The sequence below is a fragment of the Megalopta genalis genome, unplaced genomic scaffold (genome assembly GCF_051020955.1).
Source record: "Megalopta genalis isolate 19385.01 unplaced genomic scaffold, iyMegGena1_principal scaffold0026, whole genome shotgun sequence".
NCBI classification, from domain to species: domain Eukaryota; kingdom Metazoa; phylum Arthropoda; class Insecta; order Hymenoptera; family Halictidae; genus Megalopta; species Megalopta genalis.
Genome location: NW_027476096.1, coordinates 2,214,643 through 2,242,209, shown reverse-complemented (window position 1 = coordinate 2,242,209; position 27,567 = coordinate 2,214,643). Strand labels below are relative to the sequence as shown.

General features: G+C 35.3%; 3 protein-coding genes and 3 long non-coding RNA genes across 14 annotated transcripts in view; 2 read left to right on the top strand and 4 right to left on the bottom strand.

Moving 5' to 3' along the window:
- The window catches only part of Adss (adenylosuccinate synthetase), a 50,449-nt gene extending 49,114 nt beyond the window's left edge, over positions 1–1,335 (bottom strand). The window contains exons 1-2 of one of the 2 annotated variants that reach the window (XM_076527568.1): positions 1,189–1,335; positions 763–1,119 (exon numbers count right to left, since the gene is read on the bottom strand). In XM_076527568.1, the coding sequence (XP_076383683.1) occupies positions 763–945 (183 nt within the window). In that variant the 5' untranslated portion in view covers positions 946–1,119; positions 1,189–1,335. The remainder of the gene's footprint in view (positions 1–762; positions 1,120–1,188) is intronic. The other variant, XM_076527569.1, reaches the window with a different exon arrangement.
- Positions 1,336–2,055: 720 nt separating this feature from the next.
- Positions 2,056–4,262, bottom strand: LOC143260945 (uncharacterized). Of its 3 annotated transcripts, none has more exons than XR_013035222.1 (4): positions 3,081–4,262; positions 2,917–2,970; positions 2,683–2,809; positions 2,056–2,301 (listed from the first exon to the last, which is right to left on the bottom strand). It is a non-coding gene; the product is annotated as an uncharacterized LOC143260945 (long non-coding RNA). The 3 variants fall into 3 exon arrangements; XR_013035221.1 differs by having other exon boundaries at positions 2,660–2,809; positions 3,081–4,255; XR_013035220.1 differs by having other exon boundaries at positions 2,056–2,809; positions 3,081–4,247.
- Positions 4,263–4,716: 454 nt separating this feature from the next.
- LOC117224443 (uncharacterized) lies at positions 4,717–6,281 on the bottom strand. 2 transcript variants are annotated; one of them, XR_004491232.2, is made up of 4 exons: positions 5,853–6,281; positions 5,512–5,764; positions 5,195–5,425; positions 4,717–4,968 (listed from the first exon to the last, which is right to left on the bottom strand). It is a non-coding gene; the product is annotated as an uncharacterized LOC117224443 (long non-coding RNA). The 2 variants fall into 2 exon arrangements; XR_004491231.2 differs by having other exon boundaries at positions 5,512–6,270.
- Positions 6,282–14,346: 8,065 nt separating this feature from the next.
- On the bottom strand, positions 14,347–17,973 carry LOC143260935 (uncharacterized). Its single transcript, XM_076527544.1, has 4 exons — positions 17,555–17,973; positions 16,784–17,027; positions 14,617–14,694; positions 14,347–14,524 (listed from the first exon to the last, which is right to left on the bottom strand). Exons 2-4 carry the CDS (start codon positions 17,021–17,023, stop codon positions 14,369–14,371), a joined length of 474 nt encoding a protein of 157 aa, XP_076383659.1. The 5' UTR covers positions 17,024–17,027; positions 17,555–17,973; the 3' UTR covers positions 14,347–14,368.
- A 20-nt stretch (positions 17,974–17,993) lies between these two features.
- On the top strand, positions 17,994–22,911 carry LOC143260936 (uncharacterized). 5 transcript variants are annotated; one of them, XM_076527549.1, is made up of 6 exons: positions 17,994–18,367; positions 21,221–21,853; positions 22,016–22,155; positions 22,231–22,335; positions 22,415–22,492; positions 22,595–22,911. In XM_076527549.1, the coding sequence occupies exons 4-6, from the start codon at positions 22,237–22,239 to the stop codon at positions 22,745–22,747; spliced, it is 330 nt and encodes a 109-aa protein (XP_076383664.1). In that variant the 5' UTR covers positions 17,994–18,367; positions 21,221–21,853; positions 22,016–22,155; positions 22,231–22,236; the 3' UTR covers positions 22,748–22,911. The 5 variants fall into 5 exon arrangements, with proteins under 5 accessions (XP_076383664.1, XP_076383660.1, XP_076383662.1 ...); XM_076527548.1 differs by having other exon boundaries at positions 18,000–18,367; positions 22,016–22,151; XM_076527545.1 differs by having other exon boundaries at positions 17,995–18,367; positions 21,221–22,151.
- Positions 22,912–23,893: 982 nt separating this feature from the next.
- Positions 23,894–25,399, top strand: LOC143260937 (uncharacterized). The gene is made up of 2 exons (XR_013035212.1): positions 23,894–24,163; positions 24,976–25,399. It is a non-coding gene; the product is annotated as an uncharacterized LOC143260937 (long non-coding RNA).
- The last annotated feature ends 2,168 nt before the right edge of the window (positions 25,400–27,567 follow it).

The window sequence follows — 27,567 nt, the reverse complement described above, 5'->3', positions numbered from 1 at the left end:
TTGAAAATAATTTTTTAGCCATTTCTAATAAATTAATCCCTCTAACATCTAAAAAACATTTAGGTCGCTTGGCCTAATTATAAAAAAGTTATTCCATTTTAAAAGGTGTGCAAATATGTATATTTTTTACCCACTGTATGTATACGTATGTATAATTTTCAGAGATGTAACGCAAAGAAAATTTAAAGTAAAAAATTCTATTTCTCTTTTCTTCTAAATACGTTTTGAGAATAAATGATCGAACTCTATTATTGAAACCAGTTCAACAGATAGTCACGTAAAAGTAAACATCAGAGTGTACTATATTACATCACCAAAAAGTATACATATTAACTTAAATACTCCATATTCGACCAGAAAATTCGTAAGAATACAGTAAAAATGACAGCTGTCAAGTGAGCAAGCAATAAAAATAGAAAGCGATTGCACACGACAAATTAAAACATGAAAATAGAAGGTGTTTGAATAATCACGTGCTAACGAAAAGGTGTGGGATGTGGGGGGGGGGGGGAGGAAATAGGAGGGAAGAGCGGATCAGCGGACGCGGGCATGAGCGAGAGAAAAGACAGAATGCTTCGCTGGGAGTTTCAAAATAAACGATAAAATGAAAGAAACGTTAGTTAACAATCCCGGAGAAAATAGGCTGGTCACCCAAAGTATCGAAAGCATCGGTAGATCGCGATCGAAACGCAACAGTTCGCGCGTGGACTCGCGTTAAAAATAAAAAAAGGTAAGCGACAATGGAAAAGATGGCGGACTCACCTGACACCTGCAGACGACGTCAGCATCCATTGCAAGCATATCAACGACCTTGCCTTTACCCTCGTCGCCCCATTGCGCCCCGAGGACGACAGTAACTTTTGCCGTGGCATTCGACAGACGCTGTTTTTTTCGCGGCGAGGTGAGAACGCCATCGCCGTTCGCTTGTTGGGCGGAACGCTGCATCTTCGAATGCTGAGAGTGTTCGTAAATTTCAGAGGAATTGAACGAACGGCGCGCGCATGTACGTAGGACGAGATTTCTCGCGCAACTGTTCGTACATAACTTCTATAGAATCGCTCGACTGCTCTGAGTGCTGAGTAGGTACATGTACTGCTTGGTTGAGGCAAACGACATCTGCTGGAAAAATTTCACGATTACGTCATGAAACTCGAAGTTTTCAAGAACCAATATGCCAACACGCAATACCTTAAACCTTAGACCACGAAATCTCTAGATCACGGTGTCGTCGTCCGTACACTCTAAGATTAGTTTTTTGTCTAAGATTTGTCTACCTCCCCTTAGTTTTCGCAAGCATCCTAACCAATTTATTCCGCATCCAATCCACAATGAATCCTGTCTTAGCATTGAATCATCAGCCAATCAGAGCAAAGCAATTTCTATTCCTATTCTTGCTAACGCAGATTGTTATTAATCTTCCTTATTATGTGAACATAGGTCAAGGTACAAGATTCGGAAATGAATAGAAGCGTTGCTGAGGAACATAATTTAAATCATCGTTGAGAGAGAGAGAGAGAGAGAGAGAGAGAGAGAGAGAGAGAGGCAGCTGAGAGTTTTTAATGTAAAATAGGAAATCGGGAAAATTGCCCATCAATTTTAAATTTGATTGATTTCATTATTAACATTTGTTTCGTTGTTCACTTATAAAACATCTTTCAAAGCTGCATGTCGTAATTTATGAATGATAGAATTGTTTAGTTATTTCCTTGTTTAAACGTTCCTATTTTTATTTAAAACAGTTTTGTTATTTTAAATTATTTGAAAAACCTAAAGATCTGTCGAGTTTTGAAAAGTTGCATGTTCTGAGTTTCTGCGTGGTCACAAGAGTATACAGGTAAATACTAAAGACAGGCGATTTAAGCGTTGCATGCACAGGCAAACCCTAAATCACAAATACTCTCACCCAACTATTGAAAGGAGAATACTTAATACAAAAACTATCTTCTTGAGATTAAGGCGATACCTGGAAAATCGCCTTAATTATTCCCAGAAACAGTGAAGATTGAATAATGAAATAGCAGCAATATATATCCAGTATAAACATAAGATAATTAATTATACAATAAGTTATAGAAATTTATTAAAAAGACGCTCTTACATAAAAAATATCACATAACTCAGAAAAAATGTAAAAATGGTCTGATTATGTAATCTAATGCAGAAAATAGCCATCTTTATGTATAAAAAAATTTGATAGATACTAGCAATTTCAATCAAACGTCTGTACAATCAGAATTATAAGAGGTTGATTTAGGAATTGTCCTATTATAATCTTTTTTTCTGTTTTCCCATTATTAAATCCTGAAAGAGAGTCAACATATCATAAATATCTCTCTCCGAAACGTTTTATCAGAATAATTAAAAATAAATCTTCCAAAACTGTTTAGGAATTAATTAAGTTAATGAAATTAGCATACAAATCTAATTTTAGTATGTAGTGATGAACGAAAATTAAAATGAATTAATGAGATGTTGACACAGAATGTGCAAAAGTATAAATGATTTTGGTAAAAAAGTGGAAATTATATCATATAGGGGAATTCAAAATCTGAAAGATATGCATCCTTTTGAACCCTTAGGTTTGCTAATTTCTCTCTTCGCTGAGAAAGTAAATAGAACATTTTTAAATGGATTATGTAATTTGAACTTGATGAGTGACCTGTGAACAGGTGCAATGCTGACCGAAATATTGTATGCACCAAATCTTCCAAATCTGTTGTAGTTCGATTTAAATAAAATAAAACGATCCCCTGTAATTTCTTTATCTCACATCAGTTTCCATATTGTTGACACTCATTATCAATTAAATCTAATTAAACAAAAAGGATTAAAATCAGATTTAAATATTAATAAGTACAAAATTTATGGTCTTACTGGAATTGATGCAGGAGTAATCTATACAGTAGGAGAGATTACCTTAGTTTATGTATAATGTTCCCATCAGTTTTAATATTGAGAAAAATAATTTTCCTACAAAATAAATTGGAATTTTAGGAGTTTCATTTTTGTTACAGCAGAAAGCAACCATAAAATTTAAAGATAATTTAACTGGTATATTAGAAGTTGGGAAAGAGAAAAACCTTTTGCTTGTATATATCCATTGATATCCACATGATTTGCCTCCTTGAACTAAAACTTTAATTATAGTTCCCACTGATAGTTCCACAGAATCAGGATATGCTTAGCGAATAAATGTTGGTCCTGGAATTTTATTAGCACTTTTCTGTACTAAACAAAATATTTAAGTAAAATTATTTGTTATTAATAGTACTATTAATCATGTTGTATTCCTTCAATTAAACTCGAAGAATTTCATTCCCATCCATCTGATTCTCGATCAATTCAAAAAGGATAAAGAGCAAGATTGTGCTCAAAGATTCACTGAAATATTGAAAGAGTTAGATCTAAAACACCTTAATGATAATGAAAAAATCAGTCTTCTGGAAATTATTAATGAATTTCCCTATCGATTTCATCTTTCAAAAGACAGATTAGGTTTCTCAAATGCTTGCCAACATAATATAACAACTAGGTTTACCTGTAAATACATACTAGACAGTACAAATTTCCTTTAGCTTATAACGAGGAGATTAAAAAAAACAAACTCCTTACTTGAAAGTAACATAATTCAACAACCTTTATCTCCATATAATTCACCAGTATGGATTATTCCAAAAATATCTGATCCCTTTGGTAAACAACTGGACAACGTTGGCGAATCGTCATAGATAATCGAAAATTAACACGTTCCGTGCCGAGCTTTTTTTACTCGAATCTTCACACTTTGATATTTTACTAAAACTTGATGTATTACGTGCAATTATTAATTCTCGTACACATAACAACGTAACAAAAACTTATCAACGCCCATTCTTGCGGTGGAAATTGATTCTTCGGTTCTAAATTTCTTGTAAACAATTTGTTCAGTTCACTAAGTAAACATGCAAGCGTGTACCATCGATGGTACACGTGGCACGGAACGTGTTAAATGAAAAAACAGTGTCAGACAGATTTTTGACACTTCAGGTACGTAACGTAGCTGTCAAATATAACACAACATGGCGGACGCTATTTACTTTTACGCGAGGTGGAGACCTAATTGGTTATAAAGTGAATATTAATTATAAATGATTCAAGACTGTGCAAATGTGCTATATTAAAAGTAGAAAAAAAATACTGGATTACTACGAATGAATCTTCTTGTCAATAAGCATTTTTTACTCTAATATTTGATACCGTATTGCATAACTTATAACAGATGAAATGAATATTTATTGTTTATTAGTAATTATGACGCATAAGATTTCTTTCATAACAGTTGTAAAATAATTAGTATTTACTTATTGTTCCTTACTTTATATTAATTACAGATTCCTTAAAAATCTAAATTTAAGAAAGTAGTGGATACGAATAATAAAGGTAGAACATTCAACTCATGCATGAGTCTTTTCAAGACATTTCATTAATACTGCCTGGAGCCTGTAGCAAGTATTCAAATGTAATGCTGTATAAAATATTGTATCCAAGACAGCATATGCAAGGAATAGACTTATAGTTTTTCAGTGATTATACTAGAAAATGAATCTTTAAGGTTTATTTTCATAGTGAATATTTGAACTTAGTTTGTAATCTTTTAAATTATCATGAAAGCAGAATTGAATGAATGAAGCAGAAAGCACATGTTGGCAATTTCCAGAATTTGGATATACCAAGTGATTAAGATATTTATTATTATTTTATTTTCTACTTAATAAACACAAATGTATAATATATGTAAAGTTAAGTTACATTTCAAGTTTCAGTTCCCGTTTTAATTTTTCTAGTATAAATGTTAATTTTAATTATTAGTATATTATTCTTGTTTATGTATCTTTTATTTATTATTACAAAGTAGTTGTCTCCTCCTCTTCGTACTGCTCTTCTGCTAAAACCTCATGTGAAGCTATCTTTTTCTTCCGACAGATGTTTCTAGATACAAAAAGAATGTTATTGTTATGTATTATTTATTATCTATTGAAACTGAAATAGTGAGGTACAAAAATTAAATTCAGAGATTTATTGATATAGTAATTTATAAAAAATAAATGCAGAGATAATTTATGAAAGTATAAAAAGTAAATGCAGACATTTATTTGTTGTTTCTACTACAATATCTTTCATGTAATTTTTTGTGAAATGCTAAAGTATAACTCACGTGGAGGCTGGTGCACCATTTCCATGGTTCATTCTTTCTCCAGCTGTAGCAATTGTGGATACTGTTGTGGTTGCGGTTGCTGTTGTTGCTGCAATAATTCTAGTTTTGCAGAATTCAAATTTAATTAAAAACACTGGGAAAAACTCTGTGCAGAGTGTTATCTTGCAGGTATTAAGTATCGTAACTTATCCTGCACTGCTTGTAGTTGCTGTTCTAAATCTACGTTATTTACTAAAAAGAGAATTAAAATTATTGAAATCCGTGTAGATGTATGTATAAAATATATGTATAGACGTTAAAACAAAAACGATATGTACTTGTGTGTGCGCGCGCGCGCGTGTGTGTGTGTGTGTATCACCGCTCATGATATTATGGTATATTATGCACTTTTCTTCTTTGGGGATACAAACATCCTGCAGCCTCAGTTCTATTAATTCGCGTTTTCCGCGATTTTTCACGATCAGAATTTGGTTCAGTATTTGAAGCAATATTTAGTACAGCATCATATTTTAATCCTTATATCAATAACCAAAATTGTCGACTTGTAGGACTTACAATAAGCAATGTACGCTATCGAAATAATAATTCAGTTTTATCGATCACGTATATTACTGAAGAAAGTTGTTGTATGTATTGCTAAAGATAACTAATTATTTACATATGTTGTTCCAAATGACTACCTCCAACTTGGAAACAAGTATTCCACCTATCAATGACAGAACGAGTAGCCGATTGACGTTGTACGTCTGTCATTTCATTACACGTTTGTACTATTCCCAATTTTAATGTTAGAATATTATTAATAGGTTCTGTCATTGATAGGTGCAATGCTTGTTTGGGAAAGCGCTGGTATAGTCGGTTGGCCGGGTACGGGGAGACTCGAATGAAGGTATACGACCCTGCAAACGGTATTAATAAATAGCTTTATTCGATTCGGAATACTCGAGCTTAATCTACAGTTTATACCTTCGCGGTGCTTATACCTACACTGTCGGACAAAAAGATGAAACGTTTTAAAATTAACGTAATTTTTATATACTTAATATTACAACCAAGATTTTGTCTTTATACAAAGGAATATACAAACGGATAAAATGGTCAAATCTGCTCTTTGCGGTTTTTCAACACACATTACACCATTCGATAGGTGACCAAGAAAAACCCATCTATAAAAAATTTCAACACTCTAGCTTTTTCGAAAGGGTAGTTACAGGGTAAATTATATCACGCGCCTTTCTGTCCATTTCCCCTCTCGGTGGCTTCTTAATATCTTGAACAAAATCTGACCTATTTTGGATAATAGGCCGCATGTTAGAAATTTTTTTTAGATTTTTCGGTTGTAAAACGTGGTTGAAAAAATGAAAAAATTACAGATTTCTCGAAAACAAAAAATGTTGCTCTCGCCATTTAAATTCTATTGAAGGAAAATATCAAAAGCAGTGTTGTCAATTTTTGTCAGATTTTTTGTAGGAGTGGGACAATATCGCAAATAATAAAAACCAAACTTTCGACATTTTCTTCATAAGTTATATATATATACTTGATTTTGTCTACTCAGTAAGTATATTATGTAATATTAAACAGTTTTACATTTAAAGAAGCGATTATTTAACTAAGGATACGAAAATCAAGATATTGTAGCATCCGGTCGCACGCACAAGAGAAAGTTTTTCTTTCGTGCAAACGACCAACGTAATTTACGACTCTCGTTCGACGAAGCTATTTTTGAGTTGATGATTTCCAGACTTTGTTGTCGCATGTTTAGTAGAGTCTTTTTTCCGAGTCCTCAATAGTAAATAGAGACCATCGTAAATTAAGGAATTGTTTGAAGGATATTTGGAATGGACTCGTCGACGTTGGTTTATTAATCAGGGTTGTTTAGAAATTTTACCAGAGCAAATACGGAGATGATCAATATCGCAAAGAGTCAATATCGCAATAGAATCGAACCCTTTCCTACCCACAATATAAAACTGTGGAATACGTGATATATCAAAATCTTCGTAACGATTATAATGTTAACGGTTGGTCAACAACTATAAAAACGAACTGCAAGGCTCGAATAATCCTATCTCCTCTTTCTGAATTGTCCATTTTTGTTTACAAGCTGAGGGACAATTACAGAGAATTTACTGTACATCGTGACAAGCAGTATGCTGCCGAATATTGAAAATATTTCCACAATGGCATAAATGTGGACATTTCGAAGAGCAAAGTGACATAGCTTAGACTTGTAAGAAATAGAATTTACCATTCCCGATCTGTTTACTTCGATAGTGAAGCGCCAGTATTGGTAAAACGTATCGTGACGTCACGCTTGCTTAGGAAGCGGCGCGACTGTGACAGATGCTAAGCTGGCCGAATATCTTAAATATCTCAACAATGACTTAAAAATACACATTTCGGAGACCATAGCTACGTAGCTTAGGCATTTGGAAACCTAAATGTTCCACTCCTGAACTGCACACTTCGATATTGAAGTGTCCATTCTAGTTCTCTTGAACCATGGTCGCTAGGAAATTCTGTCATGCGCTAGGTTTGTGGAACAGACGAAGGTTGCATGCATTGAAACAGTTCTGTATCAATATCTTTATATGGTATATATTCTTCAAATTCTCAATTTTGAGATCTAGGATAAATCTAGAAAAACATTTAGATGTTTCCAAGTAAAATAATCACTCCCTCATCTGTTTTGCCCCATTTGCTTTTATGCAGTCAAAATTAGCTTCTGACAGACATCTAAAGTAAATTATATTTTTATCTGAATACTGAATTTTTAGATTATCAATATTTCCGATATGAGTCGGTATGTTATTTATGAAATAATTAATCATATTATCAGATATCAATTTAGGCCAAAGGGCTATGTCACTAGGAAAACCGTTTTCTGAAAATGTGGGTAAACAAATTTCTGATTGAGTCTGCTGAAAAATTTCTTCTTTTCTTTCGCAGTTATCTTCTTCCTCCTTCTTTCTTTTTTCTTCACCGTCTGCTTGTAACTTTCCATAGTTACCAAATCTTCTTTTTCATTTATTTTCTCCTTAGCATTATCATTAGTTTTATTTAAAAACGCTGCTATAGACAATTTTTTTTGCATCTTCCAAGCGCTTCCTTTTAAGCTTACGTTTCTGAGCGCAATATTTACGAATATTTATTACGAATGTTTTTGCTCATGGTCTAAAAGTGAATGAAAAGTGTACGAATAAAAATTGTTTTGTTAAGTTCTTGAAATGAACGAAATTGGTTTGAATCATCACTAGAATATAACAATCGCAAAGTACATATATTCTAACAAATGAGTTCAAATGAAGAACCATAGAAAACTGATAAAAATGTAAGATTTAAAATAGTTTCTATTACAAGAATTTTTTAGCAAGAATTAAAAAATGTATAAAAATCTGGTCAGTGCTATAATATTGTATTATAAAATTTATTTACGTATAGTTTATCAAATTGAATGGAATATGTTAACAGGTAAGCGGCACCTATTTAATTTGTTTCTGTCTTTATTAAACACAGGACTGCATGTTACAGACGGCTACAAGATGGGGTACATAAGAAACTCTATTTCTCTCTACATGTCGTGTATATTCGTTAAATTGTTTCTTATTTGGTATATTAAAAAATGATTTATTATACAGGATGTGGCACATATCTGTTGCCACGATTTTTCAAGCACTTTCTACATTTTGACAAGCAAAATGTGTCGAATGAAAATTAATCAGTATTTAGTCGGCTACATGTTGAAAAATAATAAATTTCAGAAACTATTGTTTTTCTACTGAGTCAAGGTCAGCTTGACTTTTCTAAATGGCACCTTGCACTTTTGACTTCGTAGGGTTATTGGTGATGAAAAAAAGAATTCAACGACCTGCTGTATTATGGCCTTTAGATGACCTCAACTTCAACAATTTAGGGTTGAACAACAAAAGGATTAATATCGAAAGCTTCTGTGTTACAAATCAAGACGTCTTATGGACGTTTTTAAGGCGCCCTTTAGACGTCTAATTGCATACATAATTAAACTTTATTAACATGTTCGCGCTTTTTCTATCACAGCTCGGCGACTATTTCCGACACTTATTTTGTCCGAAATCTGAATCTTAAATTGTCAAAACGCGTCAGGGATACATGGGCCATTAATCCCACTTCTGAAATTTGTAGAAAATGACAGGAAAAGTCGACCGTTCGGAAAGATCGGGCCCGGGATTCAAACCTGTGATTTTCGGCATGTCGGACGACTGTTTTATCTAATCGAGCTATTCTGGCCGCCCGACCACACATTTTCTCATAATCTGTTTTACCGATGCGGGTAACAGGTACACACCATATGCACTTGTGACGCATCTAGCCACTTCATCCATGACAAATCTGCATAACATACCTTTCTCATCTATCTGGCCCTTTGTACCATGACACACCCGATAACCTCATCCTTGAACCATGACTAACCCGATCGACTCATCCCTCAGACCACCAAAAACAGCACGATAAGACAAACTTATGTAAGGACCCTCTGTACAAAATAAAAGCAGTCTACATTTTTACCTCGAGTCGACCTTGTTTTTACTCTGTCCGAGCCTTGATCCAACTTTGTGTATGGGTAATCTATAAATCGCGCCCAGTAAAATAATACTACGAAGTACGGTACAATTAGCCTACTCTACGGATAGACTAAATTGTCCTTACGGTTACTTTCCGCGATATAGTGTTTAGTTTAAACAATACGACTATACTATAGCCTCTCTCTGTCATTACGGCTAGAGCGAGTCAGTTGGTTCACACCAAATTCAACTTGACCGGTTCGCAGTTCCGTGATCCACTCAAAGATCCAGGGCACATAGCTCTACCATAAAGTACATGACTCGGTAACATATATGCATACTGAATGTTTTATTGAAATCGGTTATCGCAAAGCCAAGTTACAAGCGTGAAAAGATTTAAGAAACTGCAGATTTCTTACACTTATTGATCTAAAGTGTCAAAAATCGGGATAAAACTGTGATTTTTGCGATTTTTAATTGTTTGCAACTTTTAGCAACGTCAATCGATTTCGATGAAACTTTCACCATGCATAAATGTTACCGACATCACAAATTTTCGTTATAAATTCAGATAAAAATGTTCAAGATCATGTGCTTTTTTATTTATTTTGTCATTTTAAGTAATAACAAAATTAGAAAATAGCACTTTAGTCATTTTCTATCATCTAAAAAAAGGTTCAAATCGTTTAGTCCAATTTTAAAAAACTTACAGTGTTTTAAAAGGTGTACGAATACTTTATTCCGTAATTGTATATTACACGTAGTAAGCGAGGGTAATAGCAGCAGAACATCGATTCACGAAGATCGGTATGAAACAAAGTGACGAGTTTTTGTGATCTCATGATTGACAGTTCGTTGCATCTTGTATTCCATATCTCTTTCGTTTCGAAAAAGTGAACATAAGATACACATTTTGCCAATTTCGACACTTCTTTCGGGGGTTAATCTGCCACTGGTATTCATGGACAATAAACAATGTTTTCATTCAGCAATGTATCTTTTGTTAACCACAAATTGCTTTAATTAAAGCATATTCTGAAATACTTTAAATAGAAATATAGAACAAATAATACATAAGTGACTTCTCTGTATTACTTAAGCCTGTATTACTGACTGTAGCTAATTGCAGTCACGGATGATCTTGTCTGTTGATCGGAAAAGAACAGTGGCGCTAGTATACTCCACAAACTTCCATGCCAAAATTACAAACAATACGGTCAAAATTCAATTTCACTAGGAATCCACCAACTTCAAGCAATTTAAGGAAGACCGTCGGAAAGAAATCATCCAATTCCACACATATTTTCTACAAAATAAAAAAGCAGTGGCAGTAGTCTTAAAAAGACTCCCAAGTTATCCAGTTCAAACAATAATTACGGAAATTACTACACAAAGTCTAAACCCCATCATATGTACGCAAATCCCTAGCACTAATAAATACCTAATTTATAAAATAAATTTTCCCCTGGGAACCACACTACCTCAAATAAACACAGACAAGTACATATTTAACATAAAAATTTATTGGGAAAATACGATTTAAAAAAGCGGTAATTCAATGCTAAAGATGCCAGACAAATCCTCGACAAATTGTAACAAGAACTACAAATGCCATAAATGTGGACAGAACCACGAGACTAGACATGCCAAATATCGAGAGACACGGCAGCCCCACCTGTACAAATTGCAGGGGAGACCATCCAGCAAATTACAGCCAATGCCCAGCATTGTTAGCCTTCCCAACAAGAAAAAAACAAAACATCACCCATAAAAGCCTACTACAAATACATTCTCAAACCCCACCGCAACATAATCACACAACTAACTTAAAATAAACTCAAAATTCTATAAAGATAAAGCAACAACAAAATCAAATATCAAGTCAAACAAGTCATAACACAAATATAACATACGCACAAGTCGCCAAGAAGTTTATTCAGATTAAGCAAATAGATAATGATATATACTGACTGGACTAAAGAACTTAATTTTGTTGGGAGAACTTGACAATATCTTAAATATAATAAATCTCATTCAAATTCATTACATTCCATGCAGAAATAACTTAGATAAAGTCAAAACCATGATATACAGGGTGTCTCGCCTAACTCGAGCATCTAAAATATTTCGCTTGTTTTTTATGATAGAAAAAAAAATGTCAGAAGAAAACATTAGTTGGTTCAGAGAAGCAGGTTTCTATCAAGTAAATCTGACGCTTTAATATCGAAATGTGCAGTTCGTAAGTGGAAAATTTAGATTCCCAAAAGACTAAACTGGGGTGCTTCGGATGTAGAAATATCCGTTTTGCAGTTATTGCGGAGATATTTGCAATATTCGGCCAGAGTGGTGTCAATTCACGAGCAAGACGACATAAGATGGCCGCCGCTAACAGTTTTTCATAAATATCGAGAGATATAGAGCTCGAATCGAAAATTCACATCCGAAGACCCCGAGATAAGGCATGTACAAAGGCAGTGGAGTGTATTTTCAGTAGATTACTTAGTTAATTAAGACACACGGTTACTTTGTTGTGAATTGTGTATCGGAAACACCATCTCGAGCTTCCGACATTCTTCACTACTAGCGTCACAGTTCTCTTCCAACCAAAAGATGCACCACAGCGAGCTTGCCGGTAACTATAGTTACTTATAGTCGATAATACAGATCGACAAATTACATAGTTTTACACTTCCATCCAAAATATTTTGAATCAAAAGACGACTAAACATGGTTGCCACATTTCATTTCTCGCCGCAATGTTGCCATGTCGTCAAAACCGTTTCACAAACTGAGTTTCATGAAACTGATTCCTGCTTCATGAGCCCGTTCTGCCGCGCGCTAGGTTACTAGACCAGGGGAAGGTGGCGTGCGGGGCAGTCGTGAGCGGCGCGGCAGTTGCAGCAAGAACGCTCGTCGAATACTGTAAATATCTGAACAATAATAAAGAAATGGACATTTCTACAACCGAAGCCCCCCAGCTTAGACTTTTCTGAATCGAAATATCCAACTCCCGAACTGCTCACTCGAATATTGACACGTCCATCTTACTTGATACGAACAGTTGTCACGAAGATATTCTGCCGCGCGCTAGGTTACTAGACCAGGGGAAGGTGGCGTGCGGAAGTAAAATAAATAACAGGAATGATAAAAATGATTTTTTATTTATTCAGTACCATTTAAAATTAGCCCCAGAAACGTATTAACACGGGCGTGCAAAACCGGCCAAAATGTGCAGACCCGTATAATATATACGGTCGGCGTCGCAACTTATGTCGCTAAAATGTTCAGATTCGAATATATCCGGGCATTAAAAATAACTTAATAAAAACCAAGGAAAACATTCAATTTATTGATATTCATCGTGTAATTCTGTATTGTAAGCTGTAAAGTTTGTTTATTTGGGATTATAAAATATGGCCTTTTAGGGTGACACTTATAAGCATCTCTGACCTGGTAATTGTTTCTATCTATCTATATCCATTATTGCGTATCTAATTAGCGTTGGCACTTTTGTGAGTTTTGTTATGACTAATTTATTTATTACTCTCCACTTATCGCCGATCTCTTTCTATTTTTTGCTTATTCAGGAATAAAATATGCACTTTTAGGATGGCACTTATGAACATTTAGTGTATTATTCGTGAGCAAGTCGTGAAGTAAAGTAGACGTTATCAAAGTGAATTTATTCAAAGACAATTGTTTTTTATTTTTTACAAATATTATTAGTGTCAACATATAAAAACGTTTTGTTTTATGTTATACGTAAAATAGATAACAGGATTGATAAAAATGATGTTTTATTTATTCAGTACCATTTAAAATTAATAAAAGTTAACAATATATTTGTTTCCTCTCCCTCTCCCTCCTCTTCCTCCTCTGCCTCCTCTTCCTCCTCTCCCTCCTCTCCCTTGAAGTACTAAAAAGAATTCAAATATTGTTTACGAAAAGTGGGTGCCCCATTGGATCCCTCCATCGGTGTTGATTACCCATAGCTTCGGCCCTGTCGGACAGAGAGAAGCGAGCAACGAAGCACATGGCGGCAAAACGTCGTGTACATGTTGCCGTCGAACATCTTCTCGATCTACTCGAAATGTATATCGTTCCGACACTTTTACCGGGCCGTTTCTTCTTCAGAAATGTCTACAGAATCCGATCCTGGGTAGAGTTTTCGTGCCGAACAAAAGCTTTTCGTAAAAATACAAAAATATTGCGCAGAAACTGCTCACTCTGCGACACTTTTTTAAACTTTGACATTAATTTATTGCTATTTAGGACCGAAAACAATTAATAAATTGCCTGCCACTATATTCGGGAAACTCTCCTCTATTTTTTAACACCAATTAGAACTTTCTACCGTGTGTACTTTTCATGCAATACCTCATTTGTATCGAAAATTTTGGGTTTTTACAAAAGTTCATTTATTTAAAAAACTGAGGGTGATGGAACAATTCGGTTTTCGGATTCTTGTTCAGTGAGTGAAGCTCTACAAGAATTTCATAATGACTATAGGAACCCAGAAAAAAAGTTTGATTTTGTCGGACAGTGTTATAGGAAATCAGGAAAAAAGTGATGGCGATGGAGCAATTCGTAAATAAAATAAACAGCAGATATGGTGAAAACGATCCTTTTATTAATAAAAATTAAAAATATACTTGGAACTCCCCCCTCCTCGTCCTCTTCTTCCTCCTCTTCCTCCTCTCCCTCCTCTTCCTCCACTTCCTTTTCTTTTTTCCCCCCTCTTCTGGGGGCCATATATATTTTTTTTGAGCAGCTTCTTCAGCTCTCTCTGCAACATATAAGTATATATTATTATTATTATTTGTTATTATACATATTACTATATTATATTATATATAAAAGTATTTTTCATTTACTTACATTTGCCACCACCAGGTTTGCCAGGTTTGGCCTGGCCACCCCTCTGGCCAGTTGGCCCAGAATATTTCGCCATTGGGACTGTAACATAACAGCAGAATTAGAAGTATACAGGGTGTCCCACAATTATTTTAACAGCCGAAAATGAGGGGTAGCTGAGGTCATTTGAAGTAACTTTTTCCTTTGCGAAAATGCGATCCGCGGCTTTGTTTACGAGTTATTAACGAAAAACACTGGCCAATGAGAGGTGACGGTGCGAGAGAGAGAGTCCGCGAGAGAGTACGCAGCACGAGGCTTTGACAGATGGTCGGGACGGACTCGAGCCACGTTCGAAGTATTGAACAAATCACGAAGCGAGAACTTTCCGGATTTTTTTTTTACTACGTAACAGTGATATTTTGAAGAAAAACGCTGTTCACCTTTACTTTAGAATGTCTGAAGAATATTTACTAATTTTTCGGACCCGAAATAATAAGTAATTTAACCGTGACGGCCGTTTTAATTTTCTAGTGTGCATGACACCTCGTGTGTAACATATGAAATTTTTAAGCAAGGTGTACAGTGAAGATTAACAAAGTACGTAAATGATATTTTACGTTAATGGTATTTTATTTAAATAATTCCGTGTCCGAACATAGTTCAACGAATGATTCGCAAAGCTAATTTAATAAATAATAATCGTGTTAAAGGATGTAAGGGATATGTTTGTTAGAGAAATATGAAGAATATTATCAACAAGAAACTCACCCATTTAGTTGTAAAATCCACTTCATGCACGGAAATGTGTGCAGGAGGATAGTGCATTGACCTCGTACAATGTATGATGAACTGCACAGCTGATCTGTATCCGACGGCGACGAACAGAAGGATATCTCCAGGCAGGCAATTTCAACGTTTACTTTCACTGCATTATCACTAAACACTGATCACTTATCAATAATATTTATGGACCAACTTTCCTGGGTTAATATGTATAGCTCTGAAAAGAGCCGATTTTTTTATGCGACGCGTTCGAAGTTCTCACTGTTAACGACACGTATGTACCGCGTTGTCGAGATGAACTGCAGAAGACTGGCACGATGGCCGACTGTGTTTCGTTCTCCTACGAGCGAATTTCAACTGTTTTCCATCGAACGCGAACATTGTCAGCCATCGTGCTAGTCTTCCGCAGTTTATCCCGTCAACGCGGTATGTGTTCTTAACGATATGAACTTCGAACGCGTCGCATAAAACAATCGGCTCTTTTCAGGGCCATACATATTAACCCAGGAAAGTTAGTCCATAAATATTATTGATAAGTGATCAGTGTTTAGTGATAATGCAGTGAAAGTAAACGTTGAAATTGCCTGCCTGGAGATATCCTTCTGTTCGTCGCCGTCGGATACAGATCAGCTGTGCAGTTCATCATACATTGTACGAGGTCAATGCACTATCCTCCTGCACACATTTCCGTGCATGAAGTGGATTTTACAACTAAATGGGTGAGTTTCTTGTTGATAATATTCTTCATATTTCTCTAACAAACATATCCCTTACATCCTTTAACACGATTATTATTTATTAAATTAGCTTTGCGAATCATTCGTTGAACTATGTTCGGACACGGAATTATTTAAATAAAATACCATTAACGTAAAATATCATTTACGTACTTTGTTAATCTTCACTGTACACCTTGCTTAAAAATTTCATATGTTACACACGAGGTGTCATGCACACTAGAAAATTAAAACGGCCGTCACGGTTAAATTACTTATTATTTCGGGTCCGAAAAATTAGTAAATATTCTTCAGACATTCTAAAGTAAAGGTGAACAGCGTTTTTCTTCAAAATATCACTGTTACGTAGTAAAAAAAAAATCCGGAAAGTTCTCGCTTCGTGATTTGTTCAATACTTCGAACGTGGCTCGAGTCCGTCCCGACCATCTGTCAAAGCCTCGTGCTGCGTACTCTCTCGCGGACTCTCTCTCTCGCACCGTCACCTCTCATTGGCCAGTGTTTTTCGTTAATAACTCGTAAACAAAGCCGCGGATTGCATTTTCGCAAAGGAAAAAGTTACTTCAAATGACCTCAGCTACCCCTCATTTTCGGCTGTTAAAATAATTGTGGGACACCCTGTATATATTATAAATATACATTCTGTTTTGTACACATATATTGCATATACTTACAGCCCTCCCGGACTCGTATGCGGCAGCGATTTCTCGCTGCCGCGCTAAAATAGAGTCCGGCGACTCCTCGGCATTCCCCGCTGCCGCAGTGGCTGTTGGCGGCGCGGAGGATGACTCCGCTGCCGCGGTGGCTGTTGGCGGCGCGGAGGATGTCTCCGCTGCCGCGGTCGCTCTATCCGTGGCGGAGGTTTCCTCCGCTGCTGTGTCCGTAACTTTATCCATCTCACTTGTAACTTCCATAGTTCTAAAAAAAAAAATAATATTATTTAATCAGCAACAAGCAACCAGCCGAAAATATTTCTGTTACACAACCATGGTAACGAAGCCTCTCGCATTCGTAATTGTAGCGAAACAAATGAATCATTCCAAGAATGTAAAAAATCTTATATAATAAACAGATATGTAAACTATGTATATATGGTATTATTTAAGAATACTAAATGCAAGTTAGAAATGTGCGTAAACGTTTGTAGAAATTTGTTCTAGTGATTTTAACACATTGCGGATGGGGCTCTGCGCGTTCGACACGCCCTCAAAGACCGCACATTTTCGAACGGTCCAAAAACATGCTTGGCAAGTAACAGGAAGCGGATACGCACATTTCTAATTTGCATTTAGTATTCTTAAATAATACCATATATACATAGTTTATATATCTGTTTATTATATAAGATTTTTTACATTCTTGGAATGATTTATTTGTTTCGCTACAATTACGAATGCGAGAGGCTTCGTTACCATGGTTATGTAACAGAAATTGTATGTACTTACATGCAATGTGTTCGTCACTTCCTAGTCCTACTCCTTCAAGACTTCAACGTTAAATGAAACTGCGACCCTTCGCAGCTCGAAGTTAGGCCCAGTGTCGGTCTCGGAGCCGTGTTTGTGGTGGGGGGATTTACAAAATGGGACTACATGATAGGCCAATGGTTCAAATAATGTCATTGGTTGTCTGCCAATGGTTCAAATAATATCATTGGTTGTCTGCCAATGGCAATGTCCAATGGTATCATCGCAAGCATACCCTGGTCCAAATCATGATCCCACACAACGGTTCCTTTCCCTATTTCGAATTTCCCGCTACCGCTGTTTGCAGTTCGAAAATGATTTGTTTACACTTTCGTAGACGATGAGGCTACATGTATTAGTAGTATCGTAACGTGACTCGCATTCAGCTGTTATCTGCGTTTTTACGTTGCGTTCAGTCGTGATTTGTTTTCCAAGTGATACGGTCTAGGAGTGTAAAGCGCGCGATTATTATTTCTTATAGTTTTAGATTTTTTCTATTTCATTCTATTTCATTCTACTTCATTCAATTTTATTTTATTCAATTCTATTCTTTTTGATTCTACTTTTATATTCTACTCTATTCGGCATTATTCTACTGCATTTCATTGTAAACAATAGAAACAGATAAATTTAACAATTTCAAAAGTGTAGCGAAACGATGCCAAAGGTTGTGAATTCAATGAATTGGGAGGATGTGGTTTCTTCCCAATTGCTTAGACGTATGAAGGGGGGTGCATCGAAAAAACTGACCTTGACCACACCAAGATACAGCAAAAGAAAAATTATGAAGGAGAGGTAAGTGAGCATTTTGTTTCGTTACTATGATTTCGGTAATATGTTTCGATATGGTAAGAGCAAAAGTTCTCATTACTGCTGGAAATACATTTTTTCGCTTTTTCGCTTTTGTACTTCCATTGCTCGGATTTTTATGATATTGACATATGCTGTAGTCCATACTCAATCATTAGAATGAAGTTGCAAAACAAAATCAACGGGTCGAAGTAGCTGATTAGTGTCATTTATACGTCATTTATATTTCACGTAAATTTCTGTATCATCGAAAACACTGACATCGAGATATCCCTTCCTTTTTTTGGGATCTTCGTCACGTACAAATGCTTTCCCGGTTGTATGGACGGATGTTCGTATTGTTTGACGAACAGATGGGGTCGAAAGGAAATTTTAGGATTATTGTCGTAAAGAAAGCTGATTGCCTTCGTGTGTCCCTAAAGAAAGAAATTAGAAGGCCGAGGATCTGGAACTCGTTGCTTTTACGAGCGGTCCTTGAGACCCGGCCGCGTACGGCACGCAGATGGGAAGGTTACAATTTCCGCGTCCTACAATTCATTCCCTCCCACGGTGAGGGCCCACTGCAGATATTCGCGGGCCTCGGGGCATTCGTTGAATTTTTAGGGGCTGCAGTAATCTGGTCTGCCCCGAGGCCCGCGATTCTCTAAAGGAAAAACAAACTGATCTGTGGAAAACCACGCGACAGTCCTCGGCCACTTACCCGGCAATATATATATATTTTGTCTGCGATCCAGGAAACCAAACACTATTGGGGCCTCGAGTGCATGGTCGTGTGTATATCGTCAGTCGAAGGCGCGACACAATCGCTGCTCGCACTCAACATAATTTACGACAAACGCACAACTGTTTCTTTCTCTTAGCACGACATTGACAGTATGCATCGTTAGCCCGTCGACCGGATTTATGGCCATAGAAAACGAATTACGGTTTTCCCCAATTCATGCGACTGTCCACCGTGGGTCCTATCGGCAGACCAGACCACCTGCGGGCCACGTGAAAATATTGGAAATGCGGTCTAATTATCATAATACAAAATATTTAATTTTATTGCTTAAAACTACTGAAAATTTAAATATTCTAATTTTAAAAGTCCAATTTTAAATTAGTATTAAAATAAATTTATCCTGTTAAGTTAAATTATATTACAACAAAGTAATAAAATTGTTATGAAATACAAATCATTTAATTTTATTGATTAATATTAGTAAAAATTTAAATCTTCAATTACCATAAATCTAAACTTAATTCTTTACACGACTTTAATACTTTATACGACAATGAACCATTATTTATTTCAATTATTATTGAATACCCTAAACTAACCAATTCAATTTGATGTAGGATAAATGAATAAATATATTTAAAAGTATGAAATAATAATGTCCGTAAAAAAGAAAAGAAAAAAAAAAGATTCCAATAAAAAATGTAACAACTAACAATGCAACATAAACAACATAAACTCATCAATTCATTATTAATAACTATTATGATACATAACAGAAATATTAAATTAATTCTTTTACTTTCGAGATAATTAAAAACACTAACTTTATTTTAATTAACCCTGATACAAAAAGTACGAAAAAATCACTTTTACTTATACTAATATTACTTTCTTCTTCTACAACACACGCACACACATTTTAAAATCATTAAATTTATTCGTAAATAAATACTATAACTTATAATCATGTAATTCCCTTTTTCAAATGTATTAAATTAAGAAATCAATAATATTTATAATTTGTGCAAATAATATAATTTTCCTCATTCAGAATCCTTTCAATGTAAATGAAACACTTATTGTTAAACTAAAATTTTAATGAAAACATTGTCCCATACTTTTACAACGTTACGACTTATTCCATTTATAATGAAAGTGACGGGCAATTTGTACGGTTCACATAAATTTATTCAACTTAGATAATTATTAAAAGTTACCATCGAGATAACTGCAGCCCCTAAAAGTTCTTAAAATTAACGAACAACAGCAGTTCAACCGTTGGTGCTGGCGCACTGAATTTACCATTATTTAATTTATATTTCTTATTCAAACTTTCATGTAATATTAAAAATTAATCTCTACTTTTCACTCGTATGAAAAATATTTAAATTTTTAGATGAATTCATAAATGGTATGTATGAAAAATATTTTGCAGCCAATTTTTTGGCCGCAATTAAAATAATATATATATTCTCACTCCAACAAAGCAAATTAATTCATAATTAACAGTTCAATATAATTCAATCAAATAAACCTAAGTAAAATAAATTATATTATTACAATCGTAACTGTATATTAGAAATCAAATTCAATTATTCAATTAGATAATTTCATATCTCTCGAACCGAAATCAAAATAAAAATTATATTCAACTCAATTATAAATTAATCCCACATATAAGTCTAAGCTCTAATATATAATATTATATTTTTTAAATAATAGATACGTACAATAAATTTTGATTGAGCTTAGATTTGTGCTACATCATTACTGAACTCCAATGGCGCATTAATATTATTTTACTTCGTGATAGTCAGAGATAACCACAGCTTGCAACCGGGTTGAAATTTTGCGCTGCTAGGTTTTTGTTGACCGGTGGGCCGTATTGCTATGCAACAAATCGTTGCTACTTGTATTGTCATCGTTATCATTTGCAAGTGTTCAATTAAAATGGAAAGATTGAACGGCTTACTCCAGGTTATGATTCGAAATGGTTGCAACGGCACAGTGACTGGCTCACATTATTTAATTAATAATATCAATCTATTTAGATCGAACGGTATAGTACTCATTTGAAAAACCTTTATTTTTGTTTGTATATTTTGCATTTATAGAACTCAACAAGCTGCAGCGGCAAGGAAGATGCGCACCGAGAAGATCGAAGCAGCGGAGGTCAGTCAAGAAATGCCCCATTTCATCATCGAGGCAGGAACGCAAGAGCAATCACGTGCACAGCCAATCATCGAGGAAGGATTAACCATTACGGACTTCCGGTTCGTGGTAGAGCAGGTACTACTGATAGGGTACCACTCGGCAACGTTCGAATGCACCACGTAACATTTGCAAGTGATCGGGATGAAGCGCTCGGGATTGTTAGCAACGATAACTCTGAAGTGCAAGATGTGCCAATATGAAGCGGAAGTGCACAGTCAAACGGCAGACAACAAAACAATGGACTTGAATTATACTACGACCCTCGCTACAATCACTTCTGGAGGTGGTTACGCAAAGATGGAAGAAATGTTTGCAACAATGAACATTCCATACATATCAAGGATGGAATATCGAAGACGTCATGACGACATTGTTGAAGATTTGTTAAGTCTTGCTGAAGCAGAAATGCTAGCAGCGGCAGAAGAGGAGAAACAATTAGCCGTCCGAAGAGGCGACGTTTCAGTTTCCGGTATCCCTTTCATCCCCATCGTGGCTGACGGCAGCTGGATGAAGAGATCGTACCATACTGGAAGGTATGACTCCTTGTCCGGTATTGGTGCAATAGCGGGATACCACATTTCAGCGAAGGAAATTTAAAAAAGATCTTAGCTCGCGAGTCATTAGATTCGCTCGAGCGTACCCACGCAATGTCAGGTTGCACACTTAGTGTGCGAATTTTTCCTTGCATGTTGCAGATGATGTTCACGCGGATCGGCAGTGAGGTGTGCTTGCGATGCTACCATTGACAGCGCCAATGCGGTTGAGGGAACGACCGACAATGTTCTGGCCAGAAGGAAAGAAATCGCTCTGGCATTCAACGCCGGGAAAACTGTAGGTATATGCAATATATATGTACGATGAAATGCTTATTCATAATGTATGTACTTCTAATTCCACGTCTATGTTACAGGCAAGTATGAAGACAGTTCTGGCTAAATTGGCTCGGTTGGCGGAAACCACCTTCCATTTGACCGGAGGGAGAGAAGTCGCTCTGGCATTCAACGCCGGGAAAACTGTAGGTATATGCAATATATATGTACGATGAAATGCTTATTCATAATATATATACTTCTAATTCTGCTGTTATGTTACAGTCCCAATGGCGAAATATTCTGGGCCAACTGGCCAGAGGGGTGGCCAGGCCAAACCTGGCAAACCTTGTAGCGGCGAATGTAAGTAAATGAAAAATACTTTTATATATAATATAATATAATATAATATAGTAATATGTATAATAACAAATAATAATAATAATATATACTTATACGTTTCAGAGAGAGCTGAAGAAGCTCCTGAAAAAAACCATGTATGGCCCCCAGAAGAGGGGGGAAAAAAGAAAAGGAAGAGGAGGGAGAGGAGGAAGAGGAGGCAGAGGAGGAAGAGGAGGGAGAGGGAGAGGAAACAAATATATTGTTAACTTTTATTAATTTTAAATGGTACTGAATAAATAAAACATCATTTTTATCAATCCTGTTATCTATTTTACGTATAACATAAAACAAAACGTTTTTATATGTTGACACTAATAATATTTGTAAAAAATAAAAAACAATTGTCTTTGAATAAATTCACTTTGATAACGTCTACTTTACTTCACGACTTGCTCACGAATAATACACTAAATGTTCATAAGTGCCATCCTAAAAGTGCATATTTTATTCCTGAATAAGCAAAAAATAAAAAGAGATCGGAGATAAGTGGAGAGTAATAAATAAATTAGTCATAACAAAACTCACAAAAGTGCCAACGCTAATTAGATACGCGATAATGGATATAGATAGATAGAAACAATTACCAGGTCAGAGATGCTTATAAGTGTCACCCTAAAAGGCCATATTTTATAATCCCAAATAAACAAACTTTACAGCTTACAATACAGAATTACACGATGAATATCAATAAATTGAATGTTTTCCTTGGTTTTTATTAAGTTATTTTTAATGCCCGGATATATTCGAATCTGAACATTTTAGCGACATAAGTTGCGACGCCGACCGTATATATACGGGTCTGCACATTTTGGCCGGTTTTGCACGCCCGTGTTAATACGTTTCTGGGGTTAATTTTAAATGGTACTGAATAAATAAAAAATCATTTTTATCATTCCTGTTATTTATTTTACTTCCGCACGCCACCTTCCCCTGGTCTAGTAACCTAGCGCGCGGCAGAATATCTTCGTGACAACTGTTCGTATCAAGTAAGATGGACGTGTCAATATTCGAGTGAGCAGTTCGGGAGTTGGATATTTCGATTCAGAAAAGTCTAAGCTGGGGGGCTTCGGTTGTAGAAATGTCCATTTCTTTATTATTGTTCAGATATTTACAGTATTCGACGAGCGTTCTTGCTGCAACTGCCGCGCCGCTCACGACTGCCCCGCACGCCACCTTCCCCTGGTCTAGTAACCTAGCGCGCGGCAGAACGGGCTCATGAAGCAGGAATCAGTTTCATGAAACTCAGTTTGTGAAACGGTTTTGACGACATGGCAACATTGCGGCGAGGAATGAAATGTGGCAACCATGTTTAGTCGCTATCCTTCTCTTTTAGCTTGCTTTCTCTCTTCCGTTACATTTTTACCGATACCCGTGATCACAGAAACATATGCGTGTGCCACCTGCCGGTCGAAAATATTTCTAATTTGGTTTGTCTAATGTCCGTTCGCACAACTGCAGCGCGACGATCAACTCCGGGTCCCGATACCGGGCCCTTAGGTGATTTCAATCACTAAGTTTAAGAAATTCATTGTGTGTGTGTACACCCGCGCGCGCGTGTGTGGAAGATAACGTTACTTCTCTGAAACGATGGTTATGGCATGGTTTACGATTTATTAATGTTTACAATTTATTGTAAGTCTGTTTATAGTCATTAGTCAAGGTTATATAAACTTTACTTTTATGAATGCCACTTTTATAAAATGCCACCACTATTTGATTACCAAAAACAGGCAGATTTTGTAAAGGCTCATTTCCATTGGGTTGGCTTTTGCCGCTTGTCTTTACCGCACGACGCCGCCCACCGAATGAGCCGATCCTGGTAAATATGCGTTTTCATTGCGTCGGCATAGGCTAATCGGGAAGGGGAGTAGGCCAAACAAACAAGTTTGATAGCGTTTCGCATCTCCTCAATGTCATTTGAGAAGGGTACAGCTCTGCTTGGAAAGCCCCAAACGCTATGCCATTCGTTTTCCATCCGATGTCGGTAAAATGTCAAAGAAAATTGTGCCAGACGGACGAGATTAATAAGTCCTAAAATTTTTGTCAAAAATACTGCTAGCTCATATGATGATGTATCAATTAATGAAAAGAATACAATTTCATAAAAAAAAGTTTAGATAATCTTAAATTTTCTATACAGTAAATATGTCCTTATCAAGTTTTTATAGCAATTTGTTGTCATATAAAGAATGAGTAACTTTTACTTGAACAATATTCTTGTCAGTTTATTGCTTATGCGTGGGAAATTGAAAATAATTATATGGAAGATTGGAAAAAAATTAATTACTTCTCTCTAAAGTAAAAAAAAAATTACTCATTAATTACATGTCAACAAATTACAATAAACAGATCGATAAAAAAACTGTTTATTAATGAGAAAAATTTAAACCTCTTTTTTAAAAATAAGATCGTAGGATGAAAAAAGGTTGATACTTATTTTACAGCCCTGTCAAATTAAAAATATAGAACAGTACAGAACTGGAACAGTACTTCAAGTGGTGTACGATCTTGTGTGAGTCGACTTGTATTTATGGTCGGGCCTGGCCGTGATACTCGACGAAAACTCGCCTCTGACTCGACTTTTGGTGAACAGCAGTGTGCAATATTTTCTTAATATACTGAAAATTATAAGGTTTCTCGAAAATATTTCTTGCCACGGGTAGATCGATATTGTCTACAATTGTGATCGATCTGTCAATCAGAAAGATAAGTGCAATATACATAAATCGGATAATTTGAAAATGTTAACTCTTTCTCAAATTGACCAATACTATTTTTATTTTCAAATAACCGTCAGAAGTAAATGATTTCTAATAATTATTTTTTTATTACTATTTGAAATAAAATTTGCCCAAACTATGCGATACATATTGTCTAAGTATTGTTATTTGTTTTTCGTGTAGTAATTTAAAGTCTATTACTCCCTTGCCTCCCATTTATTTAGGTATGTAGATAGAGTCTCTGTGTACATGCGTTTGGGTAGCGGTTCTTTTATTTCGTCGTGGTTGTCTGGTGATTCTATTGAGTTCTTCTACGACTGTGTGTGTCTATATATACATTTTATTATTCCGAACGAGTATGTTAAGACTGGCGTTGCATATGTATTTACTGTTTTATATGTGTTTTTGCTATTTAATTTTGAAGTGAGTATTTGTTTTAATCATGTTTCGTATTGTTTTCTTAGTTGAATCTTAACTCTTTTATGGTCTATCTTCGCGTTTTGTTTGAGGTCTAGCTATTTATAGGTTTCTGTTTGTACCATGTATTTTGATGTCATCTATGTTTATTGTGTATAATGTTTTTGTCCTGCGATGTTATGTTGAAACCATATATTTTACCTTCCAGTGCTCATGAGAGCGGATTTATACATACAGTGGCCTACAAAATTGTTTGTACACCGTTTAAAACGCAATAACTTTTTCAAAACTGAACTAAATGACTTGAATTTTTTTTGTAATAGAAGAATTAATCTACTAGACTTAATCTACTAAAAAGCTTTTTTTTAAATTTTGCTATTACTTGGAATGAAAAGAAAAAATTAAAAAACCTCGTTTTTTAACTTTTTTATTTGAGCCTATAACGAAAATTTAAAAAATGCCTTTTGTAGATCTCGGTAACTTATATGCGTGCTGAAAATTTGATCAAAGTCGATTAACCCAGAGTCAAGCTACAGGCATTGAAGGATTTTAAAAACTACAAATTTCTTACAGTTTCTGGTCAAAATCGTAATAAAACTACGATTTTTGCAATCTTTAATTTGTTGTAACTCATAACAACGTGATTCGATTTCGATAAAATTTTCAACATGCATGTAAGTTACCGAGATCTACGAAAGACATTTTTTACATTTTCATTATAGACTCAGATAAAAAAGTTAAGAAACGGGGGTTTTTAATTTTTTCTTTTCATTTCAAGTAATAGTAAAATTTAAAAAAAAAGATTTTTAGCCAACATCTAGTAGACAAGTTCTTTTATCATCTAAAAAAAATTCAAATCATTTAGTTCAGTTTCGAAAAAGTTATTACGTTTTAAAAGATGTACGAAAACCTTTGTGGGCTACTGTACATAAATGATATATACAAAAACTCAATTAGCAATCTATGCAGATGATACGGCAATCCTGGTCTCACCCTGGCAACCCAACAAACAAAATATATACATCTCTAAGCATTGTCAAATACTTTCAAGACTGAAAATAAAATCTAAATGCAGACAAATTAGAATTAACAACTATGCAATTTCATGATCAAACAGTCAAATACTTAGGTATAATCCTAGATGCCAAACTCAATTGAGCCCAAGCCATACAGGACAGAATAAAAAAGAGCATCCCACTCCTTAGACTACTATACACATTAGTAAACCATAAAAGTCCTGTAGAAATCAAAATAAAGAGAACACTATACTTCGCATGTGCTAGAACAATTCTCACTTATGGACATTAAATCTGGACCATAGTTTGCAAAACCCACTATAAAAAAATGCAAATTGTACAAAATAAATTTCTTAGAATCATTCTAAATAAAGACAGACACATTAATATAAAAGATCTCCACAAACAGATAAACGTATCCTGAGTGGAACAATACATACAAAATTCTTTAAAAACCACGTACGATCTATATGATCTAATCAACATTCCAATGAGAACAAAAATGAGAACTATCAAACAAATCATGCTACCATATGTACACCGACTGATATACAGCCATATGATATACTACCATATGACACCGAGCTGAACAAAGACAAGCACTAACATACCTACCCAAATCTGTTTGCCTACAAAGCATGTAGGTATTTGAAACTTTTATCCTATAAATTATACAAGCAATAAATTCAATATAGAACTACGCACATAGAAGCCAATATACACCACCTATTGAAGGTTATCAGAAACTCAAGTATTGTATTAAACGCAAGGGAAATATACAAAAAAGCTCACGAGAAATTCACTGGGAGTCTTTGGCTTTGGAGAATCTTCTCACAACCTAGACTCCCGAGGACACTGGTGCAACCGCTCTATTCCGAAAGTC

Bases quoted from the DNA above. Each gene is read 5' to 3' on its own strand.
- LOC143260935 (XM_076527544.1), bottom strand. From the start codon at position 17,023: ATGGAAGTTACAAGTGAGATGGATAAAGTTACGGACACAGCAGCGGAG. The intron at 14,695-16,783 runs GTAAGTATATGC...GTTATGTTACAG, and splicing joins CATACGAGTCCGGGAGGGCT to TCCCAATGGCGAAATATTCT. The intron at 14,525-14,616 runs GTAAGTAAATGA...TATATGTTGCAG, and splicing joins CAAACCTGGTGGTGGCAAAT to AGAGAGCTGAAGAAGCTGCT.
- LOC143260936 (XM_076527545.1), top strand. From the start codon at position 21,462: ATGAAGCGCTCGGGATTGTTAGCAACGATAACTCTGAAGTGCAAGATG.